Source organism: Anabas testudineus, chromosome 18 (genome assembly GCF_900324465.2).
Source record: "Anabas testudineus chromosome 18, fAnaTes1.2, whole genome shotgun sequence".
Lineage (NCBI taxonomy): Eukaryota > Metazoa > Chordata > Actinopteri > Anabantiformes > Anabantidae > Anabas > Anabas testudineus.
Genome location: NC_046627.1, coordinates 11,606,328 through 11,631,684, shown reverse-complemented (window position 1 = coordinate 11,631,684; position 25,357 = coordinate 11,606,328). Strand labels below are relative to the sequence as shown.

At 40.3% G+C, this 25,357-nt stretch overlaps 2 protein-coding genes and 1 long non-coding RNA gene across 3 annotated transcripts in view; all 3 read right to left on the bottom strand.

The window, feature by feature from the left end:
- The window catches only part of LOC113168332 (trichohyalin-like), a 287,283-nt gene that overhangs the window by 220,090 nt on the left and 41,836 nt on the right, over positions 1–25,357 (bottom strand). Inside the window, exon 16 of the mRNA XM_033326581.1 lies at positions 24,293–24,337. Coding sequence (XP_033182472.1) covers positions 24,293–24,337 — 45 coding nt within the window. The remainder of the gene's footprint in view (positions 1–24,292; positions 24,338–25,357) is intronic.
- On the bottom strand, positions 810–3,608 carry LOC117153037. The gene is made up of 4 exons (XR_004463439.1): positions 3,569–3,608; positions 2,262–2,348; positions 1,893–1,967; positions 810–846 (listed from the first exon to the last, which is right to left on the bottom strand). It is a non-coding gene; the product is annotated as an uncharacterized LOC117153037 (long non-coding RNA).
- The window catches only part of LOC117153029 (butyrophilin subfamily 1 member A1-like), a 55,554-nt gene continuing 35,460 nt past the window's right edge, over positions 5,264–25,357 (bottom strand). Inside the window, exons 4-5 of the mRNA XM_033326613.1 lie at positions 6,064–6,145; positions 5,264–5,663 (exon numbers count right to left, since the gene is read on the bottom strand). Of these exons, the coding sequence (XP_033182504.1) occupies positions 6,066–6,145 (80 nt within the window). The 3' untranslated portion in view covers positions 5,264–5,663; positions 6,064–6,065. The remainder of the gene's footprint in view (positions 5,664–6,063; positions 6,146–25,357) is intronic.

The following is a 25,357-nucleotide window of genomic DNA, read 5'->3' as shown; positions in this document are numbered from 1 at the left end:
CAAGTCTTCTCTGTTTGATCTATTTCTCAGTCTCCTGTTAGTTTAAAGCAGGAGGAGACAACCCTGGTCCTCACTGCTGCTGTCCTGCTGGTTCTCCAACTATCTACTGCTCATTATCTGGATCAGGTGTGTTCAGCCAATCAGAAGCTTGGTTTTATTTGAGACCTGTTCTCTTATTATCCTGAATGAGTTAAAACAAACACAAACACTTTGAACATGCAGCTTCTTCAGATAAATTCCCACTGAACTGTAATGTCTACTCAAATATTTATTGTTTTAGTTTAAATTAATTATTTTTAAGATGGCACCTTCTCCTTAGTTTAGATTCTCTGTCTGCAGTGAGCTGTGAGCAGGTGAAGAGTCAGGACTTCACTGCTGTCACTGGGAGAGAAAACCTGGTCCTGAACCAGAGGATTCTGTTCCTCACTGTTTAGGATGGACTTTATCAGGAGGTGTTGAAGCTAGAACCATGTGACACTGACAGCTGATCCAGCTCCTTCACTACATCCAGGTATTTCATCTGAGGCTCCATCAGCAGCAGCTTCTCCCACTGTTCCCACCACAGATCCAGATCCACATAAACATGAGGCTGGATTCAGACACAAGCTCGACTCTCAGTGTCAGTTTTACCTTTGTCTTGTACTTCATCAGTTGCTTTGGATACAAGTATCTAACCTGACTAAACAACTAAATCTAAAAGTTAAAACCGATACAAGTTTTATAGTTTTCTAATATTTGATAGTAAACGTTACACTGTTTTCTATTTTCAGGAAAACAGTTGATTTTACCATCATCACTTACCACAAAGGTGGAGGACCCAGCTGGACCAGCTCCACTTGTTCCCAACTGATGAAAGACAGAAATTAAAAGAGACAATTTCTTTCATCTGTAGCTGTTGCTCCACAACAGCTACAGATGATCAGCTCTAACACAATCAGAATATTTGGATTAATCAACAAAGCAATACATTCTCAGCTTCTAGGTTTGTACTTTACACAGTGTGTGTTTAAATTAGAGCAGGTGTAACAACTCCTCATGTCAGATTTCTCCATCAAACAAACAAACAGCCAATCAGAAGCTGGAAGATACCATCTCAGATGTATTTATGTATTTATTTCATTTTCTTTTTCATAAATTAACAAATGCTAAATGAGAGATGAGTTACAAAAACTACCACAGATTTTACCACTTTCTTAGTACATATAAGATATTAAACAATTATCTCGCATTTGACATTAACTTAATTATATTTTAATATTTGAAGACTTTGTCTTACAGTCAAGTACCATTTTTGGACATATTTGAAATAGTTTGGTTTGGGATTTTCAAAAAAAAAAAAGTATTTTAAATGTTAATTGCCATATTTTACCTATAAATATGTTTTTGTGTCTGTAAGAAACATTCATATAAAATATACTGATGTTGTGTTCAATAAAAAATTAAAATAGCCTATAGCTGCGATCCAGATCTTATGGTATTCATTTAGTGGACGCGAGAACGCATTGGCCAATTGAATGTGAGTTAAGTCATCCCTCATGACTTCACCTAGCAAATTGTTTCTGTGAATCACATGCGGCAAATATAGTGACTCAACAGTTGATGAGAGAAAGGTCAAGGTTGGAAAGAAATTAATAAACAAAGATGGAGATAACAGAGAGAGGAGATAATGGGAATTTGTTCTGATTTGATTTCTTTGATCATGACTTTAAATAGGAAAGTGAATGATTTTCACTTTTTTCTTTTTGGTTTCTGTCTGCTGTGAATGTTGTTCAAGCTGTTGGTAAATCTACTAAAAAGCTAAGTTGGGTTTTAAAACTAAAGAAAGACGATGGAATTAAACTGACTCTCAGTAAATCATGAACCTCTTGTTTCTTGGTCTCCAGCTCCCTTACCTGCTGCTGTCTCTGATCCTCACTCCTCTGTTTCTCCTCTTTGAGCTGCTGAACTTCAGTCATTAGTTGATTCACCTGAGAGCAGAGAGAAGACAAAGACAAGATGAGAGACCTGTTCTCTTATTAAGGTCAATGACTTCAAACTAACACTAACACTTTGAACATGAAGCTCCTTCATCATCTGATTTCTGCTGATTCTGAACTAAAGTCACTGATGTGGAGGAAAATGTGTTAATGACCAGAATCCACTGACTTGATTATCAGTGTGATAACAGATGATGTCATGTCCAAACTATGTATTTAATGTCTGGTATAACTATTAATCCAGTTCTCCACCAATGTTGTCCAGTAAATCAGAATCTGGTTTACTTGTCTCTTTAGCTCCTCGTTCTTCTTCTTCAGTTCATTTTCTGTCTCATTCAGCTTCTTCTCAGTTGACTTTTGGTGGTTCTTCAGCTGTCAAAGACATTTTACAAAGTTTGTTAAAGTTTGACAAAGAATAAACTAAAGCTATTTATTTTGCAGGTCTCTTTTAATAATTCAAATTCACCCGTCAGAGACTTTTCTTCACAGTCTTTACTTTACTTTTATTCGAGACCTGCTCTTTTATTGTTCTGAATGAGTTAAAACAAACAGCAACACTTTGAACATGGAAGTTCTTCAGATAAATTCCCACTGAGCTAAGTAATTTTTAATCTTTTAAAACAACAGGTTCTCCTTCTCAGGGAAGTATGAATACTCTTTATATGCATATTACAGGTTTTTATTTCAAAACAAATACCTGACATTACTTTTTTGTCATAGTTTTTGCACATCTCCTCTGTGTATGCACTTTAATTTATGGTCCCCTTTCTTTTTCAGATACTACCCTCCTCCTGCATGTTCCTGGCTCCATCTCATCACAGCATATCAACCCTCATTTGGTTCCCTCATCTGGTTAGCTCCACCCCATCACTACAAAAGCCACTCCACTCCCCGGCCTTCCTGTCAGTCCGTTGTCTCTGCTGAGGAGACCTCTCCCGTCTCCCAGTCTCATTAACTAATTACTTCAGTATTGCATGTATGATAGTTTTTGGATCCTCCTGCTTGTTTATGCAGCCATCTTTAGTTCCTTTGTCATTAGTTTAGTTTCGTCTGTCTCCTAGTCTGTGCCTGCCTGTGTGTTCACCTGCGACCTGTGATTAAAGCTCTGTTCACTACTCCAGCCTGCCTACATCGTGCTTTTGGCTCCTCGCCTCGTTGTGCTTGTGACATTTACACAACATGTTGTCTGTGTTCTACAAACTACATCCATGTATGAGGATCAAAGTTTAGATTCTTCTACAAAACTAATACTTTCACAAAATACTGCACATGTTAATGTAGAGTATGAACAAATACTATGTTCCTTTCTGCAAACTGATTCACAGTGGTTGTTACACATTTAGTGGACTTCTGTGGTTCTGGATCTGATTTTTACTTGTTCCTGAGCCCTGTCTTGATATTTAAAATTTGAAACAAATCATTGTTGAGAGAAGAAAATTCAAAGGGAATAATTCTACTAGTTAGTTCATCTAAATCTGTTGTTCAGTGCTGCACAGTTCTATGTGTGGAAGTTTTTTTTTTTACTGAACATCTGTTTTCTATTTTCACGAAACCACTAAGTTTCTGCATTTGAATTTACCATCATCACTTACCACAGCGGTGGAGGACCCAGCTGGAGCAGCTCCACTTGTTCCCAACTGATTAAAGACAGAAATAAAGAGAGACGTGTTCCTAAATGAAAGAATCATTTTGTAGATTTACTGAGTCCTTCACAGACTAGACTTAGTAGTTTTTGTTAAAGTTAAAGTAAAAAGATGAACATCAGCATTAAACTGCTGGATTTCAGAGTCAAACTGGGAATAAAAAGAAAATCTGAAACAATATGAGGAACATGTTTTATCATCACTGTATTTTAGAATTAATGATGATGATCAGCTAAAGATAAACTCACTTTATTAGGAACAACTGTCAAATCTAGTATGATCCTAAAATGTTTTGTTGAAACTGTCTGAAAGGTGATAATTAAACTATATGTTTATTACTGAGCTCATAGTTGGTGCTAGAGTTGTACTGGGTTGAATTATATCAAGAGATGGTTCTAATGTTTTGGTCCTTCATTGATTTTAAATATGATGATAAAAACCTGCTCCTTCTTTACTTATGTTTATGCTTCATTTTAGTGTTTCACTTCTTGCTAACCTCCATTTGCTCTGTTTTATTTATCATGAGCTGTTCTCTCTCTTTCTCTTCTTCGGTCTTCTGGTTCTTCTTTTCTCCTCCAACACTTTTTTTCCACTGACAAATCTTGGACTCTGTGTAAAGATTAAAATGTAAAGGTAAACTAGTTACCAATTTTCATAACACTTTGAAAAGTTAGGTCTAAAAAATATATAATTTGAAATAAAAAGGGACATGGCACTACATTTGTCCTCAGCACATCAACACATAAAATAAAAAAAAAGAAAATGCATCGAGATCATTCATTCTTTCAACTGCAACTAATCCCATTAAACTTCAATAAGAAATACTTGACATTGTCAAATACTGCAATTATTTTATGACTTACTTGATATCATTTTCATCTTCCATAAAAAGAAGACAAGTAAAATAATAAACAGGAGGCAAACAGCCAAACTAACAGAGACAGCAACTGTGGCAGCAGAAGAAGAAGAAGAAGAAGAAGCTCTGGTCTGGAAGTTAAAGAAATCATCTGAAGGCAGGAAACATACAATCACATTTATATAAAAGACATAAACTACAGAAAATAAAATAATTAGCATGTTGTACAAATACTTGTTAAACTCATGTTTACCTGTAACTTTAATCTGTGTCTCTCTGGTCTGGTTGATGTTGCTCTGTTGGACTCTACAGGTGATGTTGTTGCTGTGTCTCTTCTCCACAGTCACTCTGCTGCTGACAGTATAGAGGTCATCAGGACCTCTGACTGTCTCTGTAGGTCCAGCAGAGAGGATCTTTCCCTCAGCGTCCAGCCACAACAGCTCAGGCTCTGGATACCAGCCTTTAGACTCACATTGTAGAACCAGTCCACCCTTATCTCCATCAATACCTGCTAAACTGATGACGGGTGAGGCAGCAGCATCTGTTGCTGAGCAATAGTTTAAAACAATTTTATATGTTCATTTAAAAATAATAAAAAAACAAAATACTAACAAGTAATAAAGGAATTTGATCTGATATTTGAAATGATAGAAACTGCATTACTACTAATAATAAAAAAGAAATTTCCAAAAATTCATTTTTTAATATCCTGCATCTTTTTATTAAATAAAGCTATAAAACTGACACTGATGTTAAACAGTTATTATAAAGTTTAGCTCCTAACATCAGTGACAGAAACTGTTGATACTAAAATACACACATACTAGAAACAGTTTGTCCACTTACCAACAACAAGTTCAACTAAAGTTTGTTTGTTGAGTTTAGGAATGAAGCACTTGTACGTTCCTTTATCAGACAATTTCACTTCAGACAGTTTCAGTGAAATGTTTCCATGTTTCAGTTCATCAGTGAACAGTGATGTTCTTCCTGTGTACGATGGATGATTTTCCTTTACATACTCCTGACCTGAACGCCACACGTACACAATTACATTATTCAGGTCAGACCTCGACCACTCCAGAGTCATCATGACAGCATCCATCACAGGTTCAAAGTGACATGGCAACGTGACGTCATCACCAACTCTCGCCACTATTGGTTGAGTTGAACCAATTAATTCAGGTTCTCCTGGAAAGAAACACAGGTTTGTTTTTATTTTGCAGAAAAATGTTTTACTTGTTCAGCTTTGTAACATTTTACAATAAAATATGTCTTTTTTATACTAATTTGGCCTTTCAACCACATTTATTGAACATGTCCTCCATCAGAGCTCTTAGTGGTTTATTTTAAATTTTCATGTTCATGCTCAGAAAGTCATAATGAGCCAATTTACTTGTTTGTGGTTTGATTCCAGATAAAGGAGAGATTTTATCCACCTGATGTCACAGAGCTCAACATAATTTATTCAGTTTGTGATGACAGTAACTATTTAAAGAACAAATAAACTCATTGGTTACTAAAATATAACAATGATAATTTTGTAGGTATCTTCTTGTGACATTTTAAATTACTGAATGTGTGTACTTACCTCTACAGGAGCTTAGGAGAAGATAGAAAACCAAAACTCTGAGAGGTCTGAGTGGAGATCGAAGGAACAGAAGACAGGAGTTCTGGAAATGAAGCAGATGATAAAGTTTACGGATACAAATAGTTTTAGGGTTGGTGTCAAATGCACCACTCCACAATCTCTTCATTAGCAGGTCCGTCAGTCTCCTAGTTGCCAGATAGTTTCACATGAACCAGAGAACGAAACTTTCCAGAACTAATATTCGGACTCATCTTCTGTTTTGACTCCTTTCTGACCTAGAACCTGTTTATGCTGGACTCCCCCTCCTTGGACCTGCCTTCTGTCCTGACCAGCCTCTGCCAACCTCTGGTACTGTGAGTGTATTCCTCTCTGAACTGTGTTCATCCTTGCTCTGTCTCCCAGGATAGGACTCACATTTCCCACAACCTGGATCTACTTCAGCCCAAACCTCTGGTACCGTGAGTATATCCTTCTCACCTGAATTTATCTGTGTCGACCAGCCTTCCTCCCTCTATCTGATCTGTTTCTGTGTCCATTTCCCCCCTTGTGCCCTACTCTGCCTCTTGGTCTGAAGTCATACACAGAGAAATTTAACAGTGTCCTATACTCTGCTTTCGAATCGACCCTGTCGACCACCTCTTGGAACAATCTTTTCTGTGTTTGACCCCTGACTGTCTTATCATTCGGATATTTGAATTGTGAATGTCTGATTATTTGATGCGATGCTTCTGAATTGACTTTGCATGCTTCTGTAACAAGCCATTAGGCTTTTCTCTGCAACAGGACTATTTTCACCTCTTTCTTTCAGCTCTCTAAACTGCACCAGCCATGTTGGATTGTGACATCATTGCCTCTCACCTCTACACCACATCCGGTTCACCTCGCTGTTCATTCAGGTCATCTACTCTTCTTATTACATCAATATTCTACCGTGTGACTCGGGCTGACTGTGTCTCTTAGACTATCGCCCACACCCGAAGCCACCCCTCTTCCGCTTTGACGTTTCTGGATCCCTACACATTAGTATTGCATTCCTTTCTGTAATAAACCTTTTTAACATCTTGTTTTTCCGAGTCATCTCTTATGGAGTCTGACCCAAGCATCGTGAGAGCGTCTGAGCTGAACCACTTCTCCTGTTTCTGAACATTGTGCAGGTCTAATCCACAGCTATAGGAAGTGTTTGCTTGAGGTTGCTGCTGTCAAAGGTGGTTAAACCTGTTGCGAAAAAATAGTCTCACTTAGGTTATCCACCATCACTTTGTTTAATGTATGTGTTTAATAGAGACATGAAAGATCACGATTGTTAGATTTAGAAATCTTTGTTGATGTTGTTAACTTTAGTGAAGATTAAAGTTTATCACCATGTAGAAAAAAAAAAAAAGGTAAAATGTTATCTTGCATTGTAAAGTTCATTAAGGTGACTTTTGTTGGGATTTGGTGATTTATAAATCAAATTAATTGCAGTAAGAGCTGATATATATGCTTATAAGCATTCTGGGCATGTTTTAAAGTTCACAATGTGTTATCAAATGTATATCTGATTAAAATTTGTGACAATCCTGCAAACACAAGACCAAACTGTACTGTGTACACATACTGTATATACCTACTAAAAACCAGTTCAACAAGAGATTTTTCACTGTTATCTGGAACATAATCAGCAGGTTACACTTGGGAGGTATAGTGAAATGTTTCCTTGTTTCAGGGAAGGATGTTCTTCCTATATTTTATGAATTATGTTGAAGACGTCCTGATCAGCACGCCACGCAAAGACAAATATAGGGTCAAGCCAGTTACAGCTGTGGTTGCAACCAGAGACAGTTTAATTCTGTATAATACTGTATCATAATTCCGATCAACTTGTGTCTGCGCAGCAGAGAGGATACAAAGCCAAAAAGCTTCTTGCAACATAAATAATTTTAACATACATTTATATTGTATTGATATATTCATATGGACAGATCCCCTTTGCTCTGAATTGATGTGCCACATCTGTGACAGCATTCACTTGCAACAGTCTTATTATTAGAGAAATAATAAAACACGTCCATTTAACAAAATCCTACTTTCACTTTTGACAATAAAGGTAATTGTTATGTAATAATTTATAAAATGAACCATCAACAGAAAACCAGCTAACAGGTGTGAAGAGTCTTTTCCAGCAGACCTAAAGGATTCACATTTTACTCACCACTCTGTTCTCAGCTACAGTTGGAGACTTAATGCAGAAAGACTTTTATTCTGGGTTAAAGGTGGTAAAGTGTTTTAAATCTGTGAGGGAACGGACTGACACGGAGTAAACAGGTACGTACAAAAGGAACTATTTATTAACAACAAAAGGCAGGGACACAGGGAAACCAAACAAACATTAACAAAGTATCAACACAAAAAGACCCAAAACCACGGTGGATTAGAACTAACAAAAACCAGGAACCGACAGACCAAGTAGCAACCTAAAACAACGCAGGAATGCAGGTAAAGAAATATAAAACAACTAAACACACAAATAACTGACTAACTTAACACAGGACTACACAGCACAAAACCGACAGACTAAAAAATACAAAAGTAACAAAAGAAAACTACTGTCGAGGGCAAGGCAACACAGGAGCAAACACCAAAACCAAAAATACAAAGTGACAACAGAAAATCACTGCAGTCGCAGGCAAACAAAACTCACATGTGGGGAAACAGTCCAACAAACAAACGAGGAAGATGACGGACGAACCAGAGTTGCTGAGGACACTATGCAACATGACACACAACACAACGTGACGAACCAGCAGAGAACAAAGGACTGAGGGAAGCTTATAAAACAAAAGGGGAACACAGGTGAAATTAATCAGTCAATTAAGAGTCCATGGGTTGAGTGGAGGTGGAGGTGCAGGAAGGGAGAAAACAAACAGAAAGGGGGAGACAAAAACGTCCAAACAGGCAGGTACGAGGCCTGAATCCTGACAGGACCCCCCCCCGGCAAGGGGCGGATACCAGACGGCCACAAACAAACGAGGACGGGCGGGAGGAGGGAGGCCTGGAGGAGGGCCCGAAACACCAGACCGGGTGGGCGGAGGGAGGCCCGGTGGAGGGACCGGGAGCAGCAGACCAGGAGTGCCTCCGGCGGACGGCCAGGAGGCGGCAAGCAGACCAGGAGTGCCTCCGGCGGACGGCCAGGAGGCGGCAAGCAGACCAGGAGTGCCTCCGGCGGACGGCCAGGAGGCGGCAAACAGCCCAGGAGTGCCTCCGGCGGACGGCCAGGAGGCGGCAAACGGACCAGCAGTGCCTCCGGCGGACGGCCAGGAGGCGGCGAACAGGACTGGGGAGGCGACGAACCAGAAGGCGGAGCCTCGGGCGGACGGCCGGGAGGCGACGAACCAGAAGGCGGAGCCTCGGGCGGACGGCCGGGAGGCGACGAACCAGAAGGCGGAGACGACAAACCAGAAGACAGAGCCTCGGGCGGACGGCCGGGAGGCGGCAGGAGAGCCGCAGACCGAAGAACCTCGGGACTGCGAAGCGGAAGCCGGCTGCGGAGCTGCGGCCGGGAGAGCCGGCTGAGGAGCGCCGGGCGGATGCTCCGGCGTCTGGAGAGCCGGCTGAGGAGCGCCGGGCGGATGCTCCGGCGTCTGGAGAGCCGGCTGAGGAGCGCCGGGCGGATGCTCCGGCGTCTGGAGAGCCGGCTGAGGGGCGACGGCGGCGGCGGCCTCTGCGTCGACCCGTCCGAAGACTGAAGAGACGGCGACGGCGGCCTCTGCGTCGACCCGTCCGAAGACTGAAGAGACGGCGGCGGCGGCCTCTGCGTCGACCCGTCCGAAGACTGAAGAGACGGCGGCGGCGGCCTCTGCGTCGACCCGTCCGAAGACCGAAGAGACGGCGGCGGCGGCCTCTGCGTCGACCCGTCCGAAGACTGAAGAGACGGCGGCGGCGGCCTCTGCGTCGACCCGTCCGAAGACTGAAGAGACGGCGGCGGCGGCCTCTGCGTCGACCCGTCCGAAGACTGAAGAGGCGGCGGCGGCGGCCTCTGCGTCGACCCGTCCGAAGACTGAAGAGGCTGATGAGGGACCAGGAACTGAAGAGGCTGATGAGGGACCAGGAACTGAAGAGGCTGATGAGGGACCAGGAACTGAAGAGGCTGATGAGGGACCAGGAACTGAAGAGGCTGATGAGGGACCAGGAACTGAAGAGGCTGATGAGGGACCAGGAACTGAAGAGGCTGATGAGGGACCAGGAACTGAAGAGGCTGATGAGGGACCAGGAACTGAAGAGGCTGATGAGGGACCAGGAACTGAAGAGGCTGATGAGGGACCAGGAACTGAAGAGGCTGATGAGGGACCAGGAACTGAAGAGGCTGATGAGGGACCAGGAACTGAAGAGGCTGATGAGGGACCAGGAACTGAAGAGGCTGATGAGGGACCAGGGACTGAAGAGGCTGATGAGGGACCAGGGACTGAAGAGGCTGATGAGGGACCAGGGACTGAAGAGGCTGATGAGGGACCAGGAACTGAAGAGGCTGATGAGGGACCAGGGACTGAAGAGGCTGATGAAGGACCAGGGACTGAAGAGGCTGATGAAGGACCAGGGACTGAAGAGGCTGATGAAGGACCAGGGACTGAAGAGGCTGATGAAGGACCAGGGACTGAAGAGGCTGATGAAGGACCAGGGACTGAAGAGGCTGATGAAGGACCAGGGACTGAAGAGGCTGATGAAGGACCAGGGACTGAAGAGGCTGATGAGGGACCAGGGACTGAAGAGGCTGATGAAGGACCAGGGACTGAAGAGGCTGATGAGGCGACAGGAACTGAAGAGGCTGATGAGGCGACAGGAACTGAAGAGGCTGATGAGGCGACAGGAACTGAAGAGGCTGATGAGGCGACAGGAACTGAAGAGGCTGCAGCGGCAGCAACGGCTGCGACGAGGGCTGCCGCGGGGCAAACAAAAGCCGCAGCGGCTGCACAACAAACGCTAGCAGCATGGGCGGCGGGGCTATCGCCAGCAGCATGGGCTGCATGAGCAGGACAAACTAGAGCCGCAGCATCGGCTGCAGAACCAGTACAAACAAAAGCAGCATCGGCTGCAGAACCAGGACAAACTAGAGCCGCAGCATCGGCTGCACGGCCAGGACAAACTAGAGCCGCAGCATCGGCTGCACGGCCAGGACAAACTAGAGCCGCAGCATCGGCTGCACGGCCAGGACAAACTAGAGCCGCAGCATCGGCTGCACGGCCAGGACAGACAAAAGCAGCATCGGCTGCAGGACCAACTAAAGCAGCATCGGCTGCAGGACCAGGACAAACAAGAGCCGTAGTATCGGCTGCAGGACCAGGACAAACAAAAACCGCAGCATCGGCTGCAGGACCTCTAACTGAGGCAGCATCAGTTGTACCACCAAATAAAACAGTATTGGCTGCACCCCTAGCAAGAACTGGCGCACAAACCTGGACTGAGCCCCGGGCTGCTGTGGCAACTGCACCCGGAGCCACATACACTGCCGACACAGGGGCCTGGGAGGCCCTCCGTCGCTGATGGGGACGTCGGCGCTTGCTGTGAACGGTAGTCTCTGGGGTCTCCACCCGCAGAGCAAGACGAGAACCCCAGTAAGGGGAAAGGTGAGGTTCACATGAGGTGGGTGACTGGCTCACTAACACACCACACCGGAGATCTAGCTCTGGAGCCGACTGAGCCTTCAGCTCTGCATATACTGTGCGAGCTTCTTCAGGGCTCAGAGCAACAGGGGTTAGTGGGTCAGGAGAGGTGACTGGCGGAACCGGTGACGTACTGGGTGAGTGACTGGCAATGGAGGACTGAATGGGTGGGGGAGCCGACAAAAAACCGTTCCCTGGCCGAAATCAGACGTGCCATCATGGCGTCTTCCAAGTGTCGAAACTCGACATATTTTAGCAGGTACTCCTTATCCCTGAAAGCCCTGATTGATGCCCTACACATGGCCTCCACACACGCCAACGTGTCAGCCATGTCCACACACCGTAGTACATATGCTGAGCTGCTATGGAGGTCTAAATACTCATCCCTCAGGATGTCTTCATAAACACCGTAGTGCATGAAAGACGGACAGGGAGGGAGGACGGTGCGACCAGTGGTGGAATTGCGTGATTCCATGGTCGCTTTTGGCTGGTTCGTTCTGTGAGGGAACGGACTGACACGGAGTAAACAGGTACGTACAAAAGGAACTATTTATTAACAACAAAACGCAGGGACACAGGGAAACCAAACAAACACTAACAAAGTATCAACACAAAAAGACCCAAAACCACGGTGGATTAGAACTAACAAAAACCAGGAACCGACAGACCAAGTAGCAACCTAAAACAACGCAGGAATGCAGGTAAAGAAATATAAAACAACTAAACACACAAATAACTGACTAACTTAACACAGGACTACACAGCACAAAACCGACAGACTAAAAAATACAAAAGTAACAAAAGAAAACTACTGTCGAGGGCAAGGCAACACAGGAGCAAACACCAAAACCAAAAATACAAAGTGACAACAGAAAATCACTGCAGTCGCAGGCAAACAAAACTCACATGTGGGGAAACAGTCCAACAAACAAACGAGGAAGATGACGGACGAACCAGAGTTGCTGAGGACACTATGCAACATGACACACAACACAACGTGACGAACCAGCAGAGAACAAAGGACTGAGGGAAGCTTATAAAACAAAAGGGGAACACAGGTGAAATTAATCAGTCAATTAAGAGTCCATGGGTTGAGTGGAGGTGGAGGTGCAGGAAGGGAGAAAACAAACAGAAGGGGGAGACAAAAACGTCCAAACAGGCAGGTACGAGGCCTGAATCCTGACAAAATCAGAGGATTCATGAAACATATCTAAATTTATGTCAGGAGGATGACGTACCTGTGTCATGATGTGTCGATCCTTGCCACACACTGTACGGACTGTAAGTCTGGAAACCACTGAGTTTGACTTGAACTTGCCTACAACTTGTCACAATCAGGCTCTTCCTGTCTGTTCACACCTGAACTTTACTTCCTGCTCCTAGTAAGTTACTTCCACTACATACTCTCTCTGTTATTCACTCCTGAGAGAGTGCATAGCTAAGAAGTGATTGAATCAGACTCAACATTTTATTATCTATCACTGGGAAAAATACAGAGTACTTAAAAATATAAGCGAACTGTTGTTTGAAAACTGAAAATAAATACATTACACATGATGATGAAACTGATAAACAGTTGTTTAGCAACAACAACTTATTTTTAAAGCAACTGAACTTTAAAATTATTATCAACCTTTATCATAAGTTTCTGAACCTAAACATCACTTCCTCAGCTGTTCCCTGTGCTTTCAACAATGTACCATGGCTTTCTTCAGTAACTGTGACTTATTACATGTAGTTAAATTCTGTATCTTCATCACAGTGACACCCAAACAACAAATTGATCTGAGTACTGGTGGAAATGTGCTGGAAAAACTAAGTAAGTGAATCTTTGCTACGGATGAAATCTTCCATTATTATTCTTTTCTATCACAAAGAGCAGAGCTGTTTTGTAATGAATTGGAGATTTGTGTTGAAATTGCATTTGTGAAATTTGACAGTGTTTTATTTGATTATTATATGCATGGAAACATTTTAAATAAAGCCTATTGTATTAATCCTTTCATACTGACAATCCTATCAAATGTTTTCACTGTAATGACAAGACCAAACTATACTGCTTTCACATAGAGTATCTATATACCTACCAACAACTGGTTCAACAAGAGATTCTTCATTGTTGTCTGGAACGTAATCAGCAGGTTTCACTTTGGAGAGGTTCAGTGAAATGTTTCCTTGTTTCAGTTCATCAGTGAACAAAGATGTTCTTCCTATATTTTATGGATTTTTTACATTGAAGATGTCTTGAACAGCACGCCACGCAAAGACAAATATACAGTTCAGGTCAGACCTCGTCCACTCCAAAGTCTTGGCAGCAACATCCACAGCAGGTTTTTTTTTAACCAGTTACAGCTGTGGTTTCAACCAGTGACAGTTTAATTCTGTATAATACTGTATCATAATTCAGGTCAGTTTGTGTCTGCCCAGCAGAAAGGAAACGAAACCCAAAACATTTTTAAAACAATAATAATATAATAAAATAATATATAAATAATAATATTTAAAATAATAATAACTAATTTTAACATACATTTATATTCTATTGATAAATTCATATAGAGAGATCCCTTTCCCCTTTGCTCTGAATTTATGTACCACATCTTTGACAACAGACTTATCTTTAAAAAAATAATAAAACAGTCTGTCCATTTAACAAAATCCTACTTTTACTTTTGATAAAAAAAGGTAATTATCATGTAATAATTTTTAAAATGAACTATCAACAGAAAATCAGCTAACAGTTGTGAAGACTCTTTTCCAGCAGACCTAAAGGATTCACATTTTACTCACCACTCTCGCAGATCAACCCCATATTGTGATGCTCCCCACCATACTGTGACTATCTTCCAAGTTCAGAGATAAAAAAAAATCTACCTCAACCACATAGAGATGGTGTTAAATGACCTCATGTCATGTTTCCAGCTGAAGATTATATTATATTAATTTTAAAATGTTATTTTTAGAGTGCTTAAAACTGCCCAGAGAACATTTATTAATGACATATAAACTATTTTTGGAATTCTTTAACAAATCTCTAGTTCATAATTTAATAATAAACAAGGTCAAAAGTGACCCAGACTATACTGTGAAGACATAGATTCTGAACAGCATGTGAGGGTCAATACCAAATATTTATAGCTACAAAAACATAAAAAAATATAAATCAATATTATTTCTCCACCGTTTCAAAACATTCACATTTTACAATGTAGTTCATTTTATTTGTATGTATTTTATCTGGGGAAATATTTTTGTCTTGTCTCATCATAATAAAAACAGGAAGAAACTTGAATGTCCACTGGGAGGTTGTAAAATAGTCAGCACAGCTAATCTGTCTGACTAGACGGGGGGGCTGGTGTTGACTTCTCAACTTCCCACTAAGGTCTACCCACACACAAATAAGTCTGTAAATAAAGTCAGAAACATGGCTTCACCAAAAGAAAAAACAATTATTACAAATATATAAAACTAATATGTAGACACTAAAAGCTACAGTTTCAGTTTTAATAACATCACAACAATTGCCTCATGTTCATCCCCCGCCCCTTACTTTAGTGTTCCCGGTCAAAATTGACTGGTCTGTCTTAAGTGCTCTTAAATAAGCACAAAAAGCATTTTTTACCACCAAATTTTTATTCAACATTGTTTAGCTGTGAACAATGTCTCCTAGTAGCGTTTAACATGAATTTATAGAATTAGACATAAAATAACTGCAGTGAAAATAATGTGAGCGTGCTCATCAGGATGTAATTTATATTCTTTTTGGGAACATATGACATGGGTGTCAGTCAGTGAAAGCTAATTTTGATGAGTCGGTCTCTTCTTCTGGTCGATACCAGTGCAGGGGGAAGTTTAGGTTTGTTCTTCCTCACTGTCTCTTACATGGTGAGCTTCCTTTTCAGCAGCTCCTGACCAACAGTATATGATGTAAAGGAGTTGTCACATGTTATATTATGCCCTTGGAGACCGGTTGTCATGTCCAGCACAACACGCACGCCCTGGTTTTTTCAGCCCTTCCTGTACTGGGTTTCCCCATGTATACTTGCATATTCCAGGCATGGGTGCTCCTGGTTTTACATGCTGCCCAGATCTTTATTCCATATTTCTCTGGTATGCACTCCACCCACCTGTCCCAAATGTTCCATATGGCAGCCAGTTTGTCATTTCGCCAGCGGACGTGTCGTATCGAATAATTCTTGAAAGGACATGAAACTGCTGTAAAGACATAGTTGCCTGGAATATAGGCCTGCCAGACTCTGCAACCCACAGACTTTTTGTAGCCTCATTGTTTGAGCGATACACTCCTGCTAAAATCAACAGACCTATGTTGGCTTGGAGGTCTACCAGGTCCATTTCCCTCCAGGTTTGTCATCTCCAGTATATGTCCCTCAATGGACAATGGTAAAAAGAGGTGGAAGCTGGACTTGATGTCATCCACACGAGATGTCTCATACTGTGGTTGCCCTGGCATCATCTTTATGATGTTTTCCACGCTCACTTTACTTCCTTTGTCCTGGGGGGATGAAGACCATTTCAAGTGTCCACTCTTGGACTGGAATGTCTCCTGTTCTTCACGTGCCTCTCCCTCTCCATCTGTTGACTGGTCAGTTCAAACTGGTCTGGATCAAAATCTGTGTTGTCTTCCACTTCTGAGACATCCTTCTCTTTGTCTGGTTCAATATCTGTGTCCTTTTAATCATGTCCAAAAACCTGAACCAGAACCTCTTTGTCAGAGAACCGCTTGGTCAGTGGCCTACTTATTGGGCTCCTCCTACCTGTCTGCCCCTGATTTCCTGGTTTTCTCCCTCCCCTGTCAGGTGACCTGCTGATTTTGCACCTGCACCATTGTCTGCTACATGAGGCACAGTTAAAGTCTGATAGGTTATATACTTATTAGCACCTTTATATACATGTGCCGTATATACATATACATATGTATGTACATGTACACACAGATGTTCCAGTATTTGAACAACAAGTCAAACTCAACTTGTTTTTGACACTGACGACTTTTGGTTTAAGATCATTTTGGACATCTGATACAAAAGGGGTTCTCTACTGTGTTTTTTAATATACAAAGATGTACACAGCATCAAATTAAAAGTGAACTTCTGAATTTTCATCTCACAAACTTCTTTTGATCATAAACCAAGTGACTAAATCACATTTGTTTTACATTTTATTTTATAAAATGTGTATAAGAAGAAATTGATTTATCCAATAACATTCAAGAAAACTGACAAACACCCCAAAAGTAAAGTTTACATTTAGTTTAGATTCTGAAATAAAACTCCATAAAACTTAATAAGAAAAGTTTCCATTTTACGTATAATGAACTTTATCCTCACATTTTATTTTCATTTAAATAGTAAACCCACCTATTTAAAGCAGTATTTTTACCATTTCAGAGAACATATATAAATTGTTCAATATCACTCAAGAACATATAAAAATCAACATTATTTAAATCTGCTCTGAAGTCATGTGTCTACAAAAACATAGTGTGAGTTGTGTCGTGTCTGATGTTCAGTCCATCATTTGTTATCAGATTTGTAGGATTATGGCACAGTTACCATTTTACAGTTTACAGTTGTTACAGACTGAAATGTGAGTTCATGTTCATGGTGACACATCGCTCCCAGGTGGTTCGTCTGGTTGTTGATTTGTTGTTGACTGATTGTTGGGATCTCTGGTAAAAACCTGTTGGAAATGATCAGATTAGTTATAATCTTTTGTCCTAAAAGTGGTTTATCATACACTTGGAAAACATACTGCATTACAAACATTCAGAGGCTACTGTTAGGAGAAGAAACACATTGATCAATCACATGTTGGTACTTTTTAAAAATGTAGTTATGTTCTCTAATTCAGTTTTAGCACTGAGTAGCACAAATGATTCAACCTATAGTGAATAAAATGTGCTATCTGATATATGTTTGCTCACTTTTTGGTTCCTGTGTTCAGTGTCTGTGGAGCTCAGCAGGATTGGGTGTAAGTCATTCAGAACAAGCTTTCTAAACTGAACTAAATGATTTAAAATGGAAATTGATGCCAGTAATATCTGAACTACTGCAGGAAGATGCAGATGTGGTAACATCTACACTGATACTCGGTCACTGAGCAGGAAACTTTGTCGCTGCTGTTTGTGCTCCAGCACTTTGAAGTGTTTGTCCGGTCCATCCCTTTTACCTGTTGTAGATCACAGCTTTAATGACGCCACCCTCACCAAGACACTTCCTACAGTTACCCTGTTTGTAAGCTGTCCCACCAGGGGGGAGAGGACATTAGAAATGTTGTATGCTAATGTTAAAGATGCCTACAGCTCCACTGTCCTCCCCCCTCTGGGAAAGTTGGATCACAACCTGGTCCATCGCCTCCTACAACACATACCTTTAGTTCAGAGGCAGCCTGCCACCATTAAAACAGTAAAGAGGTGGACAGAGGGGGCACACTCTGCCCTGCAGGGATGCTTTGAAGAGACAGATTGGAAGACTCTCTATGAACCTCACGGTGAGGACAATAATGGACTGACAGACTGCATCACTGATTACATGAGTTTCTGTGTGGACTATGGACCGAGCGGACAAATTAAATAATTTTCTATCCCAGGCTGAGCCTCAGAGCCTCCTCTAGTTCACAACCTGCTCCTCAGTCCCGCCCCCACACGACTCAGCCACCACCCTAACGATCTCAGCAGGTCAGGTGAGAAGAGAGCTGAAGAGACTGATAAACATCAAGTTCTCCACAGAGAACCACAGGAGGTCCTTTCTACCTGTGGCCATCAATCTTTACAATTCCTCCCCCCTTTGTAAGGAGTGGGGGAACTGAGGATTGATATAATTCTTGTCATTCCACCCTAGACTATAAATATTAAGCCATTTTCATTCATCTCACATTTTCTGTAAGTATACAATATTAACTGTTGTGTTTTGATGTTACTGTGTATTTTTGCTTTAATGAGGCAAAACTATTTCCTTCTGAGTTTAATCTAACTTTATTGAATCTTGAGCTATAATCAGCATCTCATACTGTAGCTCTGATTGTGCAAAACCTCAACTTTATCCAGTCAAAACATGTTGCACAACTTTCACTTTCCTTATTTTATTTAGAGGTAATTGTTTTTAAGAGGATAATGATTCAGATGATCCAATTTTTACCTACACTCTTGTTGCTTGATAAATATAATAATAGGTAATATTATTATAGCATAATGTTAACTATTATATATTAAATGTTTGAATAGAGACCTTGACTGTCCAGCATCTATAAAATATATCAGTTTATCTCTGTACATCACTGTGAGCAGGGACCAGCATGAAACAGATCCAAACACACTTAGTACACACAGATAAAACACATAATGTTGATGTAGTACTTATACAGTATTCATACACTCACAACAACGTTACCTGACTATTGCCTGATGGGGAATCCACAGTCTCTCCACTATCTGTGTTGCCATTGTTTTCAGAGGCACCAATCTGCTTCTGAGACAGAGACAACACAGAAACCACAGTATTTATTGATGTTGGACTAATCAACAAAGAGCTACACACCCTGCTTCTAGGTTTTTACTTTACACATGTTACACTGTGTTTGAATCAGAGCTGGTGTTATAAAACCTTCTGTCAGATTTCTCCATCTAACACAGACAGAAACATGTAGAAATGACGACACAACAGATTCTCAGATTTTTCATCAGTGACACTTAAATTCAGTCTCAACAACAGTTATTTGATGTGGCATGATTTTCTCTCAGCATTGAACTATAATCAAACATTTATTTTTTTTATGTTTTATGTGATAATGAATCAAGTCTTCTCTGTTTGATCTATTTCTCAGTCTCCTGTTAGTTTAAAACAGGAGGAGACAACCCTGGTCCTCACTGCTGCTGTCCTGCTGGTTCTCCAACTATCTACTGCTCATTACCTGGATCAGGTGTGTTCAACCAATCAGAGGCTGGAAGATACCATCTCAGATGAGAGGGGAGTGAGAGGAGACTAAATAAATTAGTATATTTCAGCTTCTCACTGACTGAACTCACCTGATCTTTGTGTTTTAATGTATGAGAGATACCATAAGTCCTAATGTTGGTGCTATTTATTTATTATTGGTCTTATTCTTTTTTATGTATTTATTTATTCTTTATTATTATTATTATTATTATTATTATTATTATTATTATTATTATTATTATTATTATTATTATTATTATTATTATTATCATCATCATCATCATCATCATCATCATCATCATTATCATCATCATTATTATTATTATTATTATTATTATTATTAGTATTTATTTTTCTACAGTCACACAACAATTGTAGTTGAACTGATAGTTTGGTTATAAAACAGTTGTTTGATGTTTCAGGTTTCTTGTCATGGCTGCTGTGTCTTGGTCTTATTAACAAATTGACTTGTTTTATTCAGAAGATAAAGAGAGAAATGATAGAAAACTGATCTAAAGATGAGTCTCTGTGATCTTGTTCTCCAGCTGATTACTCAACATCTCATTCTTTATCTTAGTGTTTAAGGTTAAATGTAATTAAAATATCTTCACACTTCATGTGGTTTATGTTTGTTGTTAAATCTAATTAACAATCGTCGAGTTCGAAAACTAAAGACTGAACATCAGTAAATCATGAACCTCTTATTTCTTTGAGATTAGAAACCAGATGAGTTTCCTTTCAGTGAATGTGACTGAACATACAGTGTGATGAACACACCACAAACATATTGTATCATGTGATTTGTAGCATTTCTTGTTTGTTGGTTCCAGTTGGAAATACTCAGCTCCTCCTGTGTTCAAACTCTGCAGTTCAATCCAAATCAAACTGACCTTTAACCAGATTACCCTCAATAAGATCACACTTGATTCATTCAGAGAACCCCAGTTACTGAACTAGCCACGTCATTCCCATTCATCTTGTTGTGACAAGTGCTTTGGACACTGTTGAGCAGTGGGGGCGACGAGTTGACAGGCCGAGGCTCACAAAGCACCACTGCAACAGATGCAGATGTAGAAGGGCTATGGGAACTCCCTGCACTGTGAATGCCATCAGGCCCATGAGTCGAAGGCAAAACCTGACTCTGAATGATTTGATCCAATAAACACATCAAGTGTCTCTGAACTGTTTGGTTCCTGCTCCCTCTGGCTCTATCATTCAGACACTATTAGACTGACTGGAATCACTAAATCTGGGAGAGAAACAGTTCCAACTATTATTGGATGTTAAATACCAAACTAGCTGCTCAGTGTTGGACAATGTAACACACTAACACAGAGAGAAAACCTCTTCATGTTTCCAGCATTGAACAGAGCTCTGGAAAAGTTTCTGATTGGACTTTTTCTAACCACTCGTAATGAATCAAGTCTTCTCTGTTTGATCTTTGTTATCTCCTGTTAGTTTAAAGCAGGAGCTCTGCCTGCATTAGCAGTTGTCCACACAAATCCACACCCTGACTTACTGCTTCTGTGACAGCAGTTTTAACAACAAGTTCTGTCTGTTCTTTGATGAACTGGATATAATGCTGTACAGAACAGAAGCCTGCATATTAAAACCTGACCTGGCTTAATTTGCCTTTTCCACTCCAATGCTAATACGACAGTAAACATTTCCACTGAATATACACTCAAATCATTCAATGTTTTTTTTTAAATATTACTGTTTTATGTCTTGGTACTGTAACTGCAGCACAACGTCTGTCAGATGATGGATCTTTAGATCCATCTTTTCTTCCAACATTTCTCATTTCTCCCACTTTCTCCACTCTCACAACCTTAACTTTCCTAACAGAGTCCAACCTCCTTGCCCTTTCAACCTGCACTTCTGTATTACACCCAATCAACAAATTCCCTGCACCTTTGCAAACTTCACCTGTCCTACTTTTTATAATTTTTGTTAATTTCATAGGATTCACTTTCTTTACACCCTCTTCTCCCTCAAACCTCACTACAACATTCAGCAGCTTTCCTCCATTCGAACTTCCCTCCTCTTGCTCCTCACTCATCTCACTACTAAAACCACCTTTCTTTTTCCTTTTAGTTACACTCCTCCTTCCTACAGAACGAGAACATTTCTGTAAGAAACAAAGATCTATGTTTTGTCTACATTAATTTAATTGATATTTGAATTAATTCACACTCAGCTACAAACATTATTACTTTTTGTTTTACATAATCTCATTTACTACACCAGCTCCAAATCAATGTTTAATACAGAAGAGGAATTGATTCAGGTAAAGAAACACAAAAACATACCTCCTTAATCTGGTTCTCAGCCTCGCCCTTCTCCTTCTTCACAGTCTGCTCATAAAACTGGGAGGTCGGAGAGAGAAAGAGAAACAGTTCATTAACAATAAATGTAGACACAGCATCTACAACATGGTGACTGAGTGAACAAATGTTTAGGTCAACATGAATTTAAAGTTTGTTTAAAGGTTTATAGATGTTATATATCATGACAAGTATAAATTAAATACTGGGTAATAGCATGTTAAATTGGAAACAACCTGATAGTGTTAAAGTAACAAAAACAGTAGTGGTGATATTCGGGTTTAATTTCTGTCACTTTCACTAGATAAAATCACCCAAAGTAGAAATGTGTTAACAACAACTTAATGAATATTATTTAACATTTCTGTAAAAAACAATGATTCAAGTTTCCTCTTCAGTAATTTTAATTGATATCTGAATAAATCCACACTCAACTACAAACATTATTAGTCTTTGTTGGCACCAGCCGCTTAGATTTCCTTCAGTTCTCCACCTCACTCTCCCTCTGGACTCCACCCACCAGCCCCTTCTCTCCCTCTGCTCACAGCAATCAGCTGAACATTGGACTCTCCTGTGCCCACTTCTCCCTACAAAACTCTCCTCTGCCCGTTTCCCCTCTGTCAGTTTGCCTTCATTCCCCAACATGTGTGTTTCCCATGCCTGCTCGTCCTCCTCAGCCCTGTCTGCTTCCCCCCTTGGACTCTCTGGATTTCGTTCTCCCCCCTCTGAGCATTTGGACTTTGTTACCTGTTTCTCAGTGAGTGTTTTCCTGCCATTGTGCAGTGTTTTTTGATTTGTACGTTGGTTTTTTGATTTATTACTTTGTCCTTCGCCATTTTGGATAGTTTTACGTTGTTCCTTTGTCCTCATATTTCTGTCTATTTTTTTTTTTTAGTGTCGGCTGACACCCCGCGTAGTTCCCTGTTTTGTAGTTTTACCCAATAAATCCTGTGTTCTGTTCAAACCTGCCTCTTCCCCTCTTTAACTTGTGACACTCATTTACTACACAGGCTGCATCACCAAATAACAGTTTAATACAGAAGATGAACTGATTTAATAAAAAAACAAACAAAAGAAAACATACCTTCTTACACTCCTTCATAGACTTCAGCTGCTCATAAGACTGAGAGGTCGGAGAGATGAAGAGAAACAATTCATCATCAATAGATGTCGACACAGCATTTATTCTAAGTGAATGATCATTTCTCATTGGTTGTAAGTTGTGTTTCTAATTCTCTTCATTCAACATCAGTTTGAATCTGAACTGACTCTGAATGATTGAATGAATGAATGAATGAATGAACACATCAAGTGTCTCTGAACTGTTTGGTTCCTGCTCCCTCTGGCTCTATCATTCAGACACTATTAGACTGACTGGAATCACTAAATCTGGGAGAGAAACAGTTCCAACTATTATTGGATGTTAAATACCAAACTAGCTGCTCACTGTTGGACAATGTAACACACGTAACACAGAGAGAAAACCTCTTCATGTTTCCAGCATTGAACAGAGCTCTGGAAAAGTTTCTCATTGGACTTTTTCTAATCACTCGTAATGAATCAAGTCTTCTCTGTTTGATCTATTTCTCAGTCTCCTGTTAGTTTAAAGCAGGAGGAGACAACCCTGGTCCTCACTGCTGCTGTCCTGCTGGTTCTCCAACTATCTACTGCTCATTACCTGGATCAGGTGTGTTCAGCCAATCAGAAGCTTAGTTTTATTCGAGACCTGCTCTCTTATTATCTTGAATGAGTTCAAATAAACATAAAGACTTTGAACATGCAGCTTCTTTAGATAAATTCCCTCTGAACTGTAATGTCTACTCAAATACTTTTTTCAGTTTAATCTAATTATTTTTAGGACAACAGGTTCTCTTTAGTTTAGTTTCTCTGTCTGCAGTGAGCTGTGAGCAGGTGAAGAGTCAGGACTTCACTGCTGTCACTGGGAGAGAAAACCTGGTCCTGAACCAGAGGATTCTGTTCCTCACTGTTTAGGATGGACTTTATCAGGAGGTGTTGAAGCTAGAACCATGTGACACTGACAGCTGATCCAGCTCCTTCACTACATCCAGGTATTTCATCTGAGCCTCCATCAGCAGCAGCTTCTCCCACTGTTCCCACCACAGATCCAGATCCACATAAACATGAACCTGGATTCAGACACAAGCTCGACATAAAACTATCTAACCTGACTAAACAACTAAATCAAAAAGTTAAAACCGATACAAGTTTTATAGTTTTCTAATATTTGATAGTAAACGTTACACTGTTTTCTATTTTCAGGAAAACAGTTGATTTTACCATCATCACTTACCACAGAGGTGGAGGACCCAGCTGGACCAGCTCCACTTATTCCCAACTGACGAAAGACAGAAATTAAGAGACAATTCCTTTAATTAAATAATAATTAATCTGTCTACAGATGATCAGCTCTAACACAAAAATCACAATATTTGGATTAATCAACAAAGCAATACATTATCAGCTTCTAGGTTTGTACTTTACACATTGTGTGTTTAAATTAGAGCAGGTGTAACAACTCCTCATGTTAGATTTCTCCGTCAAACAAACAGAAACAGCCAATCAGAAGCTGGAAGATACCATCTCAGATGAGGGGGAGTGATAGAAGACAAAGTAAATTAGTATCTTCCAGCTTCTCACTGACTGAACTCACCTGATCTTTCTGTTTTTTTATGTATTTATTTCATTTTCTTTTTCATAAATTAACAAATGCTAAATGAGAGATGAGTTTCAAAAACTACCACATATTTTACCACTTTCTTAGTACATATAAGATATTATACAATTATCTTGCATTTGACATTAACTTATTGGGAATCCATAATGTAATTATATTTTAATATTTGAAGACTTTGTCTTACAGTCAAGTACCGTTTTTGGACATATTTGAAATAGTTTGGTTTGGGATTTCCTCAAAAAAAAAAAGTATGTTAAATGTTAATTACCATATTTTACCTATAAATATGTTTTTGTGTCTGTAAGAAACATTCATATAAAATATACTGATGTTGTGTTCAATAAAAATTAAAATAGCCTATAGTAGCGGTCACTAACAGGCGAACTGCGCTCCGGATCTTTACGGTATTTATTTAGTGTACGCGAGAACGCATTGGCCAATTGAATGTGAGTTAAGTCATCCCTCATGACATCACCTAGGAAATTGTTTCTGTGAATCACATGCGGCAAATATAGTGACTCAACAGTTGATGAGAGAAAGGTCAAGGTTGGAAATAATAATAAACAAAGATGGAGATAACAGAGAGAGGAGATAATGGGAATTTGTTCTGATTTGATTTCTTTGATCATGACTTTAAATAGGAAAGTGAATGATTTTCACTTTTTTCTTTTTGGTTTCTGT